General features: G+C 32.9%; 1 protein-coding gene across 3 annotated transcripts in view; it reads right to left on the bottom strand.

The window, feature by feature from the left end:
• The window catches only part of LOC127736618 (dystrobrevin beta-like), a 131,523-nt gene that overhangs the window by 89,614 nt on the left and 24,423 nt on the right, over nt 1–17,486 (bottom strand). For 2 of the 3 annotated variants that reach the window (XM_052247184.1, XM_052247191.1), the window contains exons 2-3: nt 14,989–15,090; nt 8,427–8,507 (exon numbers count right to left, since the gene is read on the bottom strand). In XM_052247184.1, the coding sequence (XP_052103144.1) occupies nt 8,427–8,507; nt 14,989–15,090 (183 nt within the window). Of the gene's footprint in view, nt 1–8,426; nt 8,760–14,988; nt 15,091–17,486 lie in introns of all 3 variants that reach the window. The other variant, XM_052247177.1, reaches the window with a different exon arrangement.

Raw genomic sequence — 17,486 nt, 5'->3', positions numbered from 1 at the left:
CTTTATTCCTTTAACCACAATTGTGCATACAATAAGATAACGGTCCTGTTTCTCATATATAACAACATAACAACCTGCAAACCACAGGTTTAGAACAAAAATTAAAATAGCATGGACAAGTAGCAACGTTTTTGTCAATTCACTTTTAATAATGATTTCCTTACCTAAACAGTGTATATTTATATATAGCTGCAGAACTATAGCTCATAGGTCCTTATGATATTTTTTGACAAAAGTAAAAATCCGTAGCTCTACGGTCCACAAATTGTCAAAAAATATCATAAGGACCTATGAGCTACAGTTCCACAGCTAATATATATATGGCTGTACATAAATTTTTATTTGGTCAGAAAGCTTTTACATATTAAAACTTCTCATTATTAGATTATGATTGTGATTATTTAAATATTATATGTATGTCATTGGTTCATGATATATTACATAATGGTTTACATTTCAACATTGTCCGTCTGTACGTACGTATGTCCCAAAATTGGTTTCCGTTCTCTAACTTAAGTTTGCCTCAACCAAATGTTATGAAACTTATATACAATGCTTATTACCACAAAACACAGATCAATTTCGAATTTTTGTGGCGTCACTTTAACCGTTCTAGAGTTATGCCCCTTTATAAATGGAAAAATTCCAAAATTTTTAGTTTCCGTTCTCTAACTTAAGTTTGCCTCAACCATATGTTATGAAACTTATACACAATGCTTATTACCACAAAACACAGATCAAGTATGAATTTTGGTGGTGTTACTTTAACCGTTCTAGAGTTAAGCCCCTTTATAAATGAAAAAATTGCAAAATTTTTATTTTCTTCTAAATATCAAGTAATTTTTAAAATTGGAGTTATCTTCCTTTGTCCATGATTATAGTTGAATCAACTACAATCAATGCTTTATACAATGCAATGTTTAATTTTGACTTCCACTGATAAAACACAGATCAAGTTGAATATGGGTAGTGTCACTTTAACCATTATTGAGTTATGCCCCTTTATAAATCGAAAGATTGCAAAATTTTTAGTTTCCATTCTGTGACTTAAGTTTTCCCCAACTAAACATTATGAAACCTATACACAATATTCATTACCACAAAACTAAGATCAAGTACAAATTTTTTGTTTCCGTTTTCTAACTTTAGTTTACCTCAACCAAATGTTATGAAACTTATACACAATGCTTATTACTACATAATACAGATTAAGTACGAAATTTGGTGGAGACACTTTTACCATTCTTGAGTTTTGTCCCTTTATAAAAATAAAAATTGCTAAATTTTTTGTTTCCGTTCTCTAACTTTAGTTTGTCTCAACCAAATGTTATAAAACTTATACACAACCATTCTAGAGTTATGCGTGTTTACAAATAGAAAAATTGCTGAATTTTTAGTTTCTTTTCTCTATTTAAGTTACATGTAGCCTCAACCAAATGTTATGAGACTTACACATAATGCTTATTACCACAAATCTCAGATCAAGTTCAAATTTTGGTAGCGTCACTTTTACCGTTCTTCAGTTATGTCCCTTTATAACTATATGATATGCAAGCGGGGGCATCATCTGTGTCCACATGTGGACACTATCCACATTTATTTACCTTTATTTCAGTGGATTTGAACAGAGTTTTTTCAGAAACAATTTTCTCTTGGTACTTTACTATGTTCTATTTTTCCAAATGATTCAATTAAAGGTGTTTAACACAACATTCAATTATTTTTAGTCTTTTTTTGTCACATATATCAATATAATAAATTTTGTATTATAATTAGATCTAACCAATTTACATTTTCCCCAGCAATGATATTAAACATGCTTAAAAATTTCTTCCAAAGCTTTCCTTAATGTTTTATATAATAGAATGAATGCTACTAACTTTCTATTCTAGTTTTACAAAAAGGTCATGTTCCATTACATTTTTCATTCTTTTCTAAATGAATATGACTTAAATAAAATGCTCCGCTGGGCGCAGCTTGATACGACCGCAGATGTCGAACCCTGAACAGTTGGGGCAAGTATGGACACAACATTCAAGCTTGATACAGCACTGAATTTGGATTGTGATTAAATATTTGACACAGCATAGGTTTCTGACACAGAATGAATGTGGTCTAAGAACTTAAAAATTTTAAATTTACCTATTCAAACCATATCATTATTTGCTTTTATATATAAATCTGAAATAACCAATTTAAAATGGAAAATTTTAAAGAAAAAAAAAGGAAAAAAAGGAAACCCCCCCCCCCCCCCCCAATTTTTTGAACCCCCTTATGATTCATCATCCCCAGACTCAATCCCAGCCTTCCCTTTGTGGTATGGTACCTTGCAGTACAATTTCAGAGAGATCCATACACTTGAACACAAATTATTGTCTGGAAACTAGAAAAATGCTTGTTTTTTGGCCCCTTTTTAGCCCCAAATTCCTAAACGTTTAAGGCAATTACCCCCAAACTCAAACCCAGCTTTCCCTTTGTGACATGGAACCTTGTAGTATAATTTCATAAAGATCCATACACTTACACACAAGTTATTGTCATGAAACTAGAAAAATGCATTTTTTGCCCCTTTTTGGCCCCTAATTCCTAAAATTTTGAGGCAATTACCCCCAAAATCAATCCCAGCCTTCCCTTTCTGGTATGGTACCTTGCAGTACAATTTCAGAGAGACCCATACACTTGAACACAAGTTATTGTCTGGAAACTAGAACTAGAGGCTCTAAAGAGCCTGTGTCGCTCACCTTGGTCTATGTGAATATTAAACAAAGGACGCAGATGGATTCATGACAAAATTGTGTTTTGGTGATGGTGATGTGTTTGTACATCTTAATTTACTGAACATTTTTCCTGCTTACAATTATCTCTATCTATAATTAACTTGGCCCAGTAGTTTCAGAGGAGAAGATTTTTGTAAAAGATTACTAAGATTTACGAAAAAAATGGTTAAAATTGACTATAAAGGGCAATAACTCCTAAAGGGGTCAACTGACAATTTCGGTCATGGACTTATTTGTAGATCTTACTTTGCCGACATTTATCGTTTTTTACAGTTTATCTCTATCTATAATAATATTCAAGATAATAACCAAAAACAGCAAAATTACCTTAAAATTACCAATTCAGGGGCAGCAACCCAACAACGGGTTGTCCGATTCATGTGAAAATTTCAGGGCAGATAGATCTTGACCTGATAAACAATTTTACTTCATGTCAGATTTGCTTTAAATGCTTTGGTTTTTGAGTTAAAAGCCAAAAACTGAATTTTACCCCTATGTTCTATTTTTAGCCGTGGCGGCCATCTTGGTTGGTTGACCAGGTCACGCCACACATTTTTAAAACTAAATAATCAAATGATGATTGTGGCCAAGTTTGGTTTAATTTGGCCCAGTTGTTTCAGAGGAGAAGATTTTTTTAAAAGATTACTAAGATTTACGAAAAATGGTTAAAAATTGACTATAAAGGGCAATTACTCCTAAAGGGGTCAACTGACCATTTCGGTTATATTGACTTATTTGTAAATCTTACTTTGCTGAACATTATTGCTGTTTACAGTTTATCTCTATCTATAATAATATTCAAGATAATAACCAAAAACAGCAAAATTTCCTTAAAATTACCAATTCAGGGGCAGCAACCCAATAACGGGTTGTCCGATTCATCTGAAAATTTCAGGGCAGATAGATCTTGACCTGATGAACAATTTTACCCCATGTCAGATTTGCTTTAAATGCTTTGGTTTTTGAGTTAAAAGCCAAAAACTGAATTTTACCCCTATGTTCTATTTTTAGCCGTGGCGGCCATCTTGGTTGGTTGACCAGGTCACGCCACACATTTTTAAAACAAGATAACCAAATGATGATTGTTGCCAAGTTTGGTTTAATTTGGCCACGTAGTTTCAGAGGAGAAGATTTTTGTAAAAGATTACTAAGATTTACGAAAAATTGTTAAAAATTGACTATAAAGGGCAATAACTCCTAAAGGGGTCAACTGACCATTTCAGTCATGTTGACTTATTTGTTAATCTTACTTTGCTGAACATTATTGCTGTTTACAGTTTATCTCTATCTATAATAATATTCAAGATAATAACCAAAAACAGCAAAATTTCCTTAAAATTACCAATTCAGGGGCAGCAACCCAACAACAGGTTGTTCGATTCATCTGAAAATTTACGGGCAGATAGATCTTGACCTGATAAACAATTTTACTTCATGTCAGATTTGCTCTAAATGCTTTGGTTTTTGAGTTATAAGCCAAAAACTGCATTTTACCCCTATGTTTTATTTTTAGCTGTGGCGGCCATCTTGGTTGGTTGGCCGGGTCACGCCACACATTTTTTAAACTAGATACCCCAATGATGATTGTGGCCAAGTTTGGTTTAATTTGGCCCAGTTGTTTCAGAGGAGAAGATTTTTGTAAAAGATTACTAAGATTTACGAAAAATGGTTAAAAATTGACTATAAAGGGCAATTTCTCCTAAAGGGGTCAACTGACCATTTCGGTTATATTGACTTATTTGTAAATCTTACTTTGCTGAACATTATTGCTGTTTACAGTTTATCTCTATCTATAATAATATTCAAGATAATAACCAAAAACAGCAAAATTTCCTTAAAATTACCAATTCAGGGGCAGCAACCCAATAACGGGTTGTCCGATTCATCTGAAAATTTCAGGGCAGATAGATCTTGACCTGATGAACAATTTTACCCCATGTCAGATTTGCTTTAAATGCTTTGGTTTTTGAGTTAAAAGCCAAAAACTGAATTTTACCCCTATGTTCTATTTTTAGCCGTGGCGGCCATCTTGGTTGGTTGACCAGGTCACGCCACACATTTTTAAAACAAGATAACCAAATGATGATTGTTGCCAAGTTTGGTTTAATTTGGCCACGTAGTTTCAGAGGAGAAGATTTTTGTAAAAGATTACTAAGATTTACGAAAAATTGTTAAAAATTGACTATAAAGGGCAATAACTCCTAAAGGGGTCAACTGACCATTTCAGTCATGTTGACTTATTTGTTAATCTTACTTTGCTGAACATTATTGCTGTTTACAGTTTATCTCTATCTATAATAATATTCAAGATAATAACCAAAAACAGCAAAATTTCCTTAAAATTACCAATTCAGGGGCAGCAACCCAACAACAGGTTGTTCGATTCATCTGAAAATTTTAGGGCAGATAGATCTTGACCTGATAAACAATTTTACTTCATGTCAGATTTGCTCTAAATGCTTTGGTTTTTGAGTTATAAGCCAAAAACTGCATTTTACCCCTATGTTTTATTTTTAGCTGTGGCGGCCATCTTGGTTGGTTGGCCGGGTCACGCCACACATTTTTTAAACTAGATACCCCAATGATGATTGTGGCCAAGTTTGGTTTAATTTGGCCCAGTTGTTTCAGAGGAGAAGATTTTTGTAAAAGATTACTAAGATTTACGAAAAATGGTTAAAAATTGACTATAAAGGGCAATTTCTCCTAAAGGGGTCAACTGACCATTTCGGTTATATTGACTTATTTGTAAATCTTACTTTGCTGAACATTATTGCTGTTTACAGTTTATCTCTATCTATAATAATATTCAAGATAATAACCAAAAACAGCAAAATTTCCTTAAAATTACCAATTCAGGGGCAGCAACCCAATAATGGGTTGTCCGATTCATCTGAAAATTTCAGGGCAGATAGATCTTGACCTGATGAACAATTTTACCCCATGTCAGATTTGCTCTTAATGCTTTGGTTTTTGAGTTATAAGCTAAAAACTGCATTTTACCCCTATGTTCTATTTTTAGCCGTGGCGGCCATCTTGGTTGGTTGACAGGGTCACGCCACACATTTTTAAAACTAGATACCCCAATGATGATTGTGGCCAAGTTTGGTTAAATTTGGCCCAGTAGTTTCAGAGGAGAAGATTTTTGTAAAAGTTTACGGACGACGGACGACGGACGACGGACGACGGACGACGGACGCAGGACGACGGACGACGGACGCAAAGTGATGAGAAAAGCTCACTTGACCTTTCAGGTCAGGTGAGCTAAAAATGCTTATTTTTGGTCCCTTTTTTGGCCCCTAATTCTTAAAATTTTGAGGCAATTACCCCCAAAATCAATCCCAGCATTTCCTTTGTTATATGGAACCTTGTGGTACAATGTCAGAGAGATCCATACACTAACACACAAGTTATGTCTGGAAGTTACAAAAATGCTTATTTTTGGCCCCTAATTCCTTAACTGTTGGTACCATAACCCCCAAAATCAATCCCAACCTTCCTTTTGTGGTATTAAACCTTATGGTTAAATTTCATAGAGATCCATTCACTTAAACTAAAGTTAGAGTGCGAAAAAACCAATGTGTCTTCGGACGACGACGACGACGACGACGTCATACCAATATACGACCACAAAATTCTTTTTGCGGTCGTATAAAAATGTTCCATATTCATATTATTTTTTGGTGTAAATTATATAATGAATCATTTAAATAAAAATGAAGTCAAGGTCATATGACAATGACTGACTGACAAGTCTTATCATGAACATCATAGATACAAAGTGGAGAAATATTGTAGTTCACAAGCAGTACAAAGAGAACCAATATTGTCCACCTTCCACTTAGGTTTACCAAAATTTGCAATGATGATGTTGATGATAACACCTTGTCAGACAGATATCATGAGACCAGAAGTGTGTTCTGTATTTTGTATTGAATTTTTTGATTATCTGTATTTTATAAATTGTGCATGTGTTTTATTTTTTGTGTTGAATTCTGTCTGTGACAGAATGTTTTCAATAGAATTTTGCATTGTTTTTTTTCTAATTGTGTATCATGTGTATTGTATTGATTTATGTATGTATTCTGTGTATTTTATTGATCAGAAAAATAGTTTAAGGAAAATATTTTTAAACACAAAATATTAAATATATTATCCAATTTGGACAATAATTCTAAACTGTTCCTTTTTGGTATAGCCTCCTGAAATTTGAATCATAGCTTCCTGTGTTGTATGGGTTTTGCTCATTGTTGAAGGCCCTACAGTGACCTATAGTTGGTAACATCTACATCATTTGGACTGTGGTGTATATTTGTCTCATTGGCAATCATACCACATGTCCTTATTTTCTATTTATTATAATAGCCTCATTCAAAATAAAAAAATTCTCACGAAATCTCATATATTTAACCATACAAACTAAATGCCTATGGAACACTGGCTATGCATTACGTGTGATGAAGTTGAAGATGAATATCATTACCTACTTGGATGTCATTCTTGTTTTAAACAATGAAGAAATGATTTTTTCAAACTTACAAACATTATTGAAATTGAACTCAATTTGTCCTATTAATTGTGCACACCCCTTTTCAAGTGGCAATCTTAGTTTCCTGTCCTTTACTCCAGTTATCTACCTTCCAGAAACTACCTACTGTATCAATTGTTAATGTATTCTCATACTGAATATGCATGAACTATTTACTGAAAGTAAAGCAAGCAACAACCAACAAATCAATCAATCAATCAATCAATCCAGTACAAAAACAACTGATTTTGTATGCTTTCTGCAGTTATTGTGTGTTTAGTATTGTGAATTCTGCATTAATGTTAAACGTTGTGTTTAATATTGTGAATTCTGCATTAATGTTGTGTTTAGTATTGGACTATGTATTCATTTTGTGTTTTGTATTGGACTATGTATTTATTTTGTGTTTTGTATTGAAATCTGTATTCATTTCGTGTTTTGTGTTTAGTATAGAATTATGTATATATCAATCCAGTATATGCAGGAATAACATGCTATTCCAAATCATTTGTTGAAGTCAAATATGGAGTATAAAGTCTGGGAGAACATGATTTATTTAATAGTTGTAATAAGCTTTGAACTAGTTTTCGGTAACTGCAAGTACTCTTATATAGGTGCTTTGTATCTATTGTGTTTATCTTAGTTGTTTTTTGTGCTTCTTACTGAAATATTGAGTTTAACCATTTGCAACTGATTTTTTACAGTTTGTTATTATGTAATGCTGTTACACCACTGTCCCAAATAAGGAGCCTGTAATTCAGTGGTTGCAGTTTGTTCATGTCTGTCTATTTGTTTTTCTTAAACTGTATTGTTAAAGATAAGGCTGTTAGTCGTCTCATTTGAATTTTTTAAAGTTTTGTCATGGCGAAGCCTTTTATAACTGACTATATGATATGGTTTTTGTTCATTGTTGAAGGCTGCATGGTGACCTAAAATTGCTAACATCCACATCATTTGAACTCTGGTGGACAGTTATCCCATTTGCAATTATACCATATCTCCTTATTTTTATATGTCATGTGTTTTGTGATAAATTTTGTATATTATTTTAGTTTTACTGAATTATGGTTAGTAGTTTTTGTTTTTTGTATTGAACGTTGACTTTAGTATTTATAAAAACTTACGACTAGTCTTCTTCTGTATAAATCTGAGTTTACAGGCCGTTCTATAAGTGGCAAACCGTATAACATCGAAATTCTGTGTCCCTGAAATTAACATTAAAATAAATAGTATGATTTTACAGGCTGTTCTATAAGTGGCAAAACGTATAACATCGAAATTCGGTGTCCCTGAAATTAACATCAAAATAAATAGTATGATTTTACAGGCTGTTCTATAAGTGGCAAAACGTATAACATCGAAATTCTGTGTCCCTGAAATTAACATCAAAATAAATAGTATGATTTTACAGGCTGTTCTATAAGTGGCAAACCGTATAACATCGAAATTCTGTGTCCCTGAAATAAAATAAAAATAAATAATATGATTTTACAGGCGTTCTATAATAAGTGGCAATATGTATTACATCAAAATTCTTTGTCCTCAAATGAACATTAAAATAAAAAATCTGAATTCACAGGCCGTTCTATGTGTGGCAAAATAACCCTTGTGCATCAGTGTAATATAGATAATTATTTTAGTTTGTTGTTTCCAATGATATGTAAACTTTTATCTGTTTGTAGTCATTTATTTACTTGTTTTTGTTTTGTCATAGTTCATCAAGTATTGTATAATGTATCTGATTTCATAGAGATTATAGACTTATAGCATGTGTTAGTTTTAGTATATCAAGTTTAGATTTATGTTCTTTATATTAAGAGGTTGGGCATTATTGGTGCATTTTTGGTGGCAATTGAGGTCAAATAAAAATAGTTGTTGCATAGTTGTTGACAATGGGTATAAAAGAGCCCTATGTTTCAGTGTTGAGGGAACAATAGGAGACGATACAGTTGAAGGCTACAAAGATATTTGATGAAGAAGAGAGTCTACTTACTGTAAATTTAGAAATTATTGTGTGCATTTATTATTGCTATTTTTGGAGAATTAACAAAAATGTGAGTTTAATTATTGCAATTTTTGGAAAAGTTTCATACATATATATGTATCTTATATCAGAATGCGAGTTCTTATTATTGCGATACTCAAGAAGTCGTAGTATACGCATTAATAAAAACCTTGCATCAATTTCTGAATTCACAGTATGTATTTTTCAAACCTAATTTTTAACATCTTACCATGTTGTGAACTTTTGTATTATATGCCTGTATATATATGCTTGGATTTAATTTTCAAAATAATAAACCATATTTATAAATCCACCTTTTTTATGATTTGCAAGTAAATATTTGAAATATGTATAAAAGCATCACTTCATCAATTGTACTACAATCCACCCTAGGCTAAAAATCTGTGTATACTTGACGACCATGCAACTTGCAACAACTATATGAGGGGTTCACACATGGCCTGTTGCAAGGCAAAATTTCTGCCCCTATCCAACATACTATAGTTTTCCAGTGGCAATCCAAATGTCTTGCCACTCATCATTGTCTCCCACTTTACAGAACCTACCTATTGTATTGGTACTAGTCTCTCATCCTAAAATTGCATCAAATAATTGCCACTGGACATTAAGCAAGTTGTAATCAATCAATCACAAAATCAACATCAAAATATATTATCTGAGTACACAGACTTTCTCATTCTTTCAATCTAAGTGTCAAACCATAGCTAATTTGGATTTAGTTTCACAAAAAATAGGAATTCAAATATATACATCACACAGATACTTTGTCTGATTAATATAAAAATAATTTGTGAATGATTTGAAAAAGAATTAAATGGTTATATCCCAAACTATATTTAATCTTTACTAGATATCTCAAATTCAAAACCTTTCTTCCTACATGCTTTAAAATTGAAGCATTAGGATTTCATCTAAATTAAACATAAAATCTTCCAAGAATTGATTTTATTTGAATTTTCAATTCTACCACCAAGATTAACAGTCATGTTTATTTGTTAATTACCATTTCTTTGTTTCACAGGCTAATAAATAATGTACAAGTTTAACCTTATAAATCTTATTTTCTGTATTTAATGGAAGTTCAATAAGATTCTTAGCTGGAGGTATAAAGGTTGATTCCAGTCTGAATGAGATATCTATCAATAATAAGATGACTTTGATAACCTTATAGACTAATTAACTTTAATGTAGTCAGGTAATCAACAACATGCAATAGTCTCTTTTGAGAGTGAACTAGAAATATTCCCGTCTGTCAGGTAATCAACAACATGCAATAGTCTCTTTGGAGAGTGAACTAGAAATATTCCTGTCTGTCAGGTAATCAACAACATACAATAGTCTCTTTGCAGAGTGAACTAGAATTATTCCTGTCTATCAGGTAATCAACAACATGCAATAGTCTCTTTGGAGAGTGAACTAGAAATATTACTGTCCGTCGGGTAATCAACAACATGCAATAGTCTCTTTGGAGAGTGAACTAGAAATATTCCTGTCTGTCAGGTAATCAACAACATGCAATAGTCTCTTTGGAGAGTGAACTAGAAATATTCCTGTCTGTCAGGTAATCAACAACATGCAATAGTCTCTTTGGAGAGTGAACTAGAAATATTCCTGTCTGTCAGGTAATCAACAACATGCAATAGTCTCTTTGGAGAGTGAACTAGAAACATTCCTGTCTGTCAGGAAATCAACAATATGCAACTAGAAATATTCCTGTCTATCAGGTAATCAACAATATGCAATAGTCTCTTTGGAGAGTGAACTAGAAATATTCCTGTCTGTCAGGTAATCAACAACATGTAATAGTCTCTTTGGAGAGTGAACTAGAAATATTCCTGTCTGTCAGGTAATCAACAATATGCAACTAGAGAAATATTCCTGTCTATCAGGTAATCAACAATATGCAATAGTCTCTTTGGAGAGTGAACTAGAAATATTCCTGTCTATCAGGTAATCAACAACATGCAATAGTCTCTTTGGAGAGTGAACTAGAAATATTCCTGTCTGTCAGGTTATCAACAATATGCAACTAGAAATATTCCTGTCTATCAGGTAATCAACAATATGCAATAGTCTCTTTGGAGAGTGAACTAGAAATATTCCTGTCTGTCAGGTAATCAACAATATGCAACTAGAAATATTCCTGTCTATCAGGTAATCAACAATATGCAATAGTCTCTTTGGAGAGTGAACTAGAAATATTCCTGTCTGTCAGGTAATCAACAACATGCAATAGTCTCTTTGGAGAGTGAACTAGAAATATTCCTGTCTATCAGGTAATCAACAACATGCAATAGTCTCTTTGGAGAGTGAACTAGAAATATTCCTGTCTATCAGGTAATCAACAACATGCAATAGTCTCTTTGGAGAGTGAACTAGAAATATTCCTGTCTATCAGGTAATCAACAACATGCAATAGTCTCTTTGGAGAGTGAACTAGAAATATTCCTGTCTATCAGGTAATCAACAACATGCAATAGTCTCTTTGGAGAGTGAACTAGAAATATTCCTGTCTGTCAGGTAATCAACAACATGCAATAGTCTCTTTGGAGAGTGAACTAGAAATATTCCTGTCTGTCAGGTAATCAACAACATGCAATAGTCTCTTTGGAGAGTGAACTAGAAATATTCCTGTCTATCAGGTAATCAACAACATGCAATAGTCTCTTTGGAGAGTGAACTAGAAATATTCCTGTCTGTCAGGTAATCAACAACATGCAATAGTCTCTTTGGAGAGTGAACTAGAAATATTCCTGTCTGTCAGGTAATCAACAACATGCAATAGTCTCTTTGGAGAGTGAACTAGAAATATTCCTGTCTATCAGGAAATCAACAACATGTAATAGTCTCTTTGGAGAGTGAACTAGAAATATTCCTGTCTGTCAGGTAATCAACAACATGCAATAGTCTCTTTGGAGAGTGAACTAGAAATATTCCTGTCTGTCAGGTAATCAACAACATGCAATAGTCTCTTTGGAGAGTGAACTAGAAATATTCCTGTCTGTCAGGTAATCAACAACATGTAATAGTCTCTTTGGAGAGTGAACTAGAAATATTCCTGTCTGTCAGGTAATCAACAACATGTAATAGTCTCTTTGGAGAGTGAACTAGAAATATTCCTGTCTGTCAGGTAATCAACAATATGCAACTAGAAATATTCCTGTCTATCAGGTAATCAACAATATGCAATAGTCTCTTTGGAGAGTGAACTAGAAATATTCCTGTCTGTCAGGTTATCAACAACATGCAATAGTCTCTTTGGAGAGTGAACTAGAAATATTCCTGTCTGTCAGGTAATCAACAGCATGCAATAGTCTCTTTGGAGAGTGAACTAGAAATATTCCTGTCTATCAGGTAATCAACAATATGCAATAGTCTCTTTGGAGAGTGAACTAGAAATATTCCCTTTTTATAAATTTTGTTTGTATGTTGTCCTATGAAAACATAGGAAACTTAAGATTGAGCAACACAAACCCAACCAAAAACTGTAGGTGAAGAAAGATGCTCTAGGAGAAACAGCAGACCCAGTTGATGCTGCATAAGGGTACCAGAAATTGCCAAGTTCTGAACATATGTGTCCTGGATTAGATCCCAACAACATGTAATATATCTGACAAACTCGATCAGTAATCCAGTGTCCTGGCAGACAAACATTTACATTCTTTTCAACCATGGTTATTACTCGTGAAGTGCATGTAAAACAGTGAAAATATTTGTTTCAATAGGTGGTATTACTCAAAACAAAACAAATAAATACTAACAAGGATCAATGATTAAGAGAAATTTATGTAATACTTTTAAATTCTTTTAATGAAAGCTCCTACAGGGCTCGACATTAACTTTTATACCAACTTGTCCAGTTGGGCAAGTGCCCTATTACTTTTACTTGTCCGAAAGTGAAATGTACATGCCCAAACTTTTACATGCTATTTTTTGTGGTTGTAATGTAGTACATGCAGATAAAATATAGTTTTCATGTATATGGGATGTAAATTGATTATGGAGTATGAATATTGATGATTTGAGAAGTCAATAATATTTCCAAAATCCTAGCTGTCTACTTACCAGAATTTCAACTCAAGAAGACTTAGAGACTTTGTCAATGCCATGCATGATGTGTCATGAACTGATTTTTGAATTATAGTTGAATCGAGAATATAATTTAAACTTTGAAACAATTTAATGAACCATACATTTTCAAATATATAATTACATTTGGAGTATTCTTATAATTGATACAATTAGTCACTGAGTTAATTTTTAGATCAAACTATCATTCAGTTTTCTGAGTCATTTCAAGCTTTTACGTTTTTCCATCTTAGGGAAATACACATCTGATGTCAAATTCTAAAGTTAGAACAACGAAAATAGACCTCCCCTTTCCATTGGTTGGTGGGAATAACACGTGCGTCGGAAACGCCTGAGTGGTGTCCCAATTGATGACGATAATGATGAAGCAACGCCGCGGTCGCCTGATTGGCCAATATTTTTTAACGTGATCTATTTTTTTGTAAAATGGGGAGTTCAGTGCGAACAAATGACGAAATATATGCATTGAAGGGGGGGTTAAGACCACTTTACTCGACCGTGCGGTGTTATCACTGAGTAATCTATGGACAAAACAACAGACACTATTGATTTTGTGAAATTTTAATCATATAACACTTTTTTTTCACTTGCCCGATCGGACAACCAAGATGATGTTTTTACATGTCCGAATACGGCATTAACTTGCCCTGGGCAATCGGACAACCATCAGAATCGGACCCTGTCCTAGTGTCAAATGTATGAAATTCTTATCACCATGTGGAATACAAATTAAAATCAAAATAAGAAGATGAGGTATGATTGCTAATGAGACAACTCTCCACCAGAGACCAAATGACATATACATATAGGTCACCGTAACGCCTTTAACAATGAGAAAAACCTTGGATACATGTCTGTTAAACATCTCACTGTTTTCCCTAGATTTATGTTTTATAAACATCTACCCTATATTCTTGGGTACATGTCTGTTAAACATCTCACTGTTTTCCCTGGATTTATGTTTTATAAACATCTACCCTATATCCCTGGATACATTTATCTAAGAATAAGTCAACAGTATGATAGAAAAGAATCTTGTAAATTGATTTCTGACAGCATCCAATCAGATCCTACTAATTTCAATTCTGAAGTTTGACTTTTAAACATACGATCAGCCCTAAACATGCTAAAATCTATTCGTTTCTATCCTGAAGTTTGATTTCTAAACATAAGATAATAATAATAATATAATCTCTGTTGTGAAGATAGAAATCATGTGTACACAAGGACTTATCTTAATACTTTCCTATCCTAATCATATCTGTTAGAAACTGAAGTAATTCATCATGGAGTTGGTTGTTTTTGTTTTAAAGACTAAAAGTCACCTATTAAAAACCAAAACATTCTATATATGCCTGTTACAAGTTAGAAGCCTGTTATTCAGTGGTTGTTGTTTGTCTAGGCCTTTAATAGTTAACTATGAGGTATGTTTTTTGCTCATTGTTGAAGGCTGTATGGTGACCTATCATAACTAGCATCTATTTCCTTTTGTGTCTGGGTTGATAGTTGTCTCTTTGGCAATCATACCACATCTCTTTTTTTCTCTATTGAAACTTGTTTTCCAAACTTACTCATTTCTGTTAGTAGCTGTTTGTTGTGGTGTTGAACTTTTGATGTAGGACTCATATCCTCTAAAATCTTAATTTCATCTTCAGGACTTCCCACTACATAACCTAGAATAGAAAATTATTACTATAATAGAAAAACAAAGGATATGGGGTATTCATCAATGACACAAAATCAGTACATGCACAGCAAAAAAATACAAAAAGAAAAAGGAACAGCGCTGTTATTGCTGTTCTTCAAAGTCACAATGAGGCCTTCAACACAGAACAAAAAACTTTTAAGACGGCCCCTAGCACTGGTTTTAGCGGAATTCTTTGCAAACTGATGATTATACCACAACTGTGAATTGGTTAACAAAGCCATGGAGTCATATCAATAAAATAAATCTTGCAAAGAAATCAAACATTTACTGTCATAATTTAGCCTGACAATCACACTGAAGCAGGCAAAAAACAATACAAACATTTAGACAACCACAGGGCACATTGAGATATATGTTAGATAACGTGACAGGAAATAATGTATGTACAGGGCAAATAGTTTCAGTAGACTTTGTAAGATGTAACTCCTTGGGTCCTGTCAAAAAGAACATACTGGAAAGAAGTACACATTAAAAACAAAATAGTTGCTATGCATAGGTGTAAATATCAAACTATATAAAATATATTTTGTTAATTTTGGTATACAATTAATGAAAGGTGAAGGACTGTTGATCCTCGTAGAACACCTTTTGACTGATAATTTGAATAATACAAAAACGTATGAATGAATTCTAAAATAGAGGGCATATATTGCCTGTTTTTTTTACGGATTGAGGATGATATTTCTAATGATACATAAGTTCATGGTTTGAACAAACTATATAACTCTAAATGTATAAAAGAGAAATGAAAGATACTGAAGGGACATTCAAATTCATAAGTCGAAAATAAACTTAAAACGCCATGGCTAAAAAAGAACAGACAAACAACAGTACACAAAACAACATAGAAAACTAAAAACTGAGCAACAGGAAACCCCACCAAAAACTAGTGGTGATCTCAAGTGCCCTGGAAGTTTAAGCAGATCCTGCTCCACATGTACAACGTATAATGGTAAAATCATCCAACACTAATAAAAACAAGCATTCTGTGAGTACTGCATGGCAATACATAGTCCACTACCGGTTAAAAATTCATTGTATTGGAACAAAATTCTAACTTGATCTATAACTTGTCATGGTGTACACTATATATAACAAATATCAAGTCAATATCTTCAAGCATTATGAAATTTTTTTTTGAAAACTGATTAATTAAGTGAATTTTCTAAGTCCAAGGACCATAACTCTGCACAAAATCTTCAGACCGGAACAAAATTCAAACTTGAACTGTAACTTGTCCTGATAAAACTAAATACCAATTTTTAATAAATATCTTCAAGCATGACAAAAAAAGTGTGGAAAACTGATTATTTGAGTGAATTTTATAAGTCCAAGGACCATAACTCTGCACAAAGTCATCAGATTGGAACAAAATTCGAGCTTCATCTGTAACTTTTCATGATAAAACTATAAACCAATTTTCAAATCAATATATTAAAGCATGACGAAACAAATGAAGAAAAAAAAGTATGACAAACAGACAGACAGACAGACAACAGACGGTGTGCAAACCTAAAGTTGTCTTTCGAAGACTTCGTCGGTAGGGAACTAATAACAGGTTCCTTATGGGTGATTAAACAGCAATGTATTTTTGGTATTAAACAGCTATATATTCTTGGTATTAAACAGCTATATATTTTTGCTATAAAACAGCTATCTGATAGTTTTGAAGTGAAAGAGAAATGATATGGAGAGGAAGCAATGGATGCGCAAGACCTGAAAATCTCATGACTTACTACATTATAACCAAGGTAACTTTTATAGTTGTTCTTCATGTTTAAATATGCTATGCTCCATATAGAACTAACATATATGGCAATTGTCAAAATGTTTTTCTGTTTACATGCCTTACTCTAACCTTCACATTCAATGTTAAACAATTTCAATGCTCAGCCAAGAAATTTGTGACACTCAGCTGACAATAAGATAGCAAGCTACATAAACATGATAAATCAATAATCACTTCCTATCAAATTTAATTCCAATCAAATCAATCATAAAATACTATAACTAACTCAAACCATACAAAAAAAACTAATCCTTGCAATTCTTGTTCTTACTATCAATTGTTTCAATCATTGATGTTACTATGAAATACATTTAATAGTTTTTGTATTTTACAAAGGCACAGCTTGTTATAGTGAATGTATGGTTTTTGATATCCCTCATTTAATTTCAAAGAACCCTTTTCTTTCTTTTTTGGGAGGATGCACTGAGGAAAGAAGAGCTTTGTGCTTATTGGGTTATGAAAATTTTTCAAACATTTATAACCAGCTATCTGAATAAGAAATGGATTAGAAATAAATATAAAAATAATAACAGTTCATGATCAAAGTCAAGGAAAACAAAGTCCATATACAT

This window comes from Mytilus californianus, unplaced genomic scaffold (genome assembly GCF_021869535.1).
Source record: "Mytilus californianus isolate M0D057914Y unplaced genomic scaffold, xbMytCali1.0.p SCAF_1, whole genome shotgun sequence".
Lineage (NCBI taxonomy): Eukaryota > Metazoa > Mollusca > Bivalvia > Mytilida > Mytilidae > Mytilus > Mytilus californianus.
The sequence above is the reverse complement of the archived record's forward strand: the minus strand, read 5'-3'. Positions and strand labels throughout refer to the sequence as shown.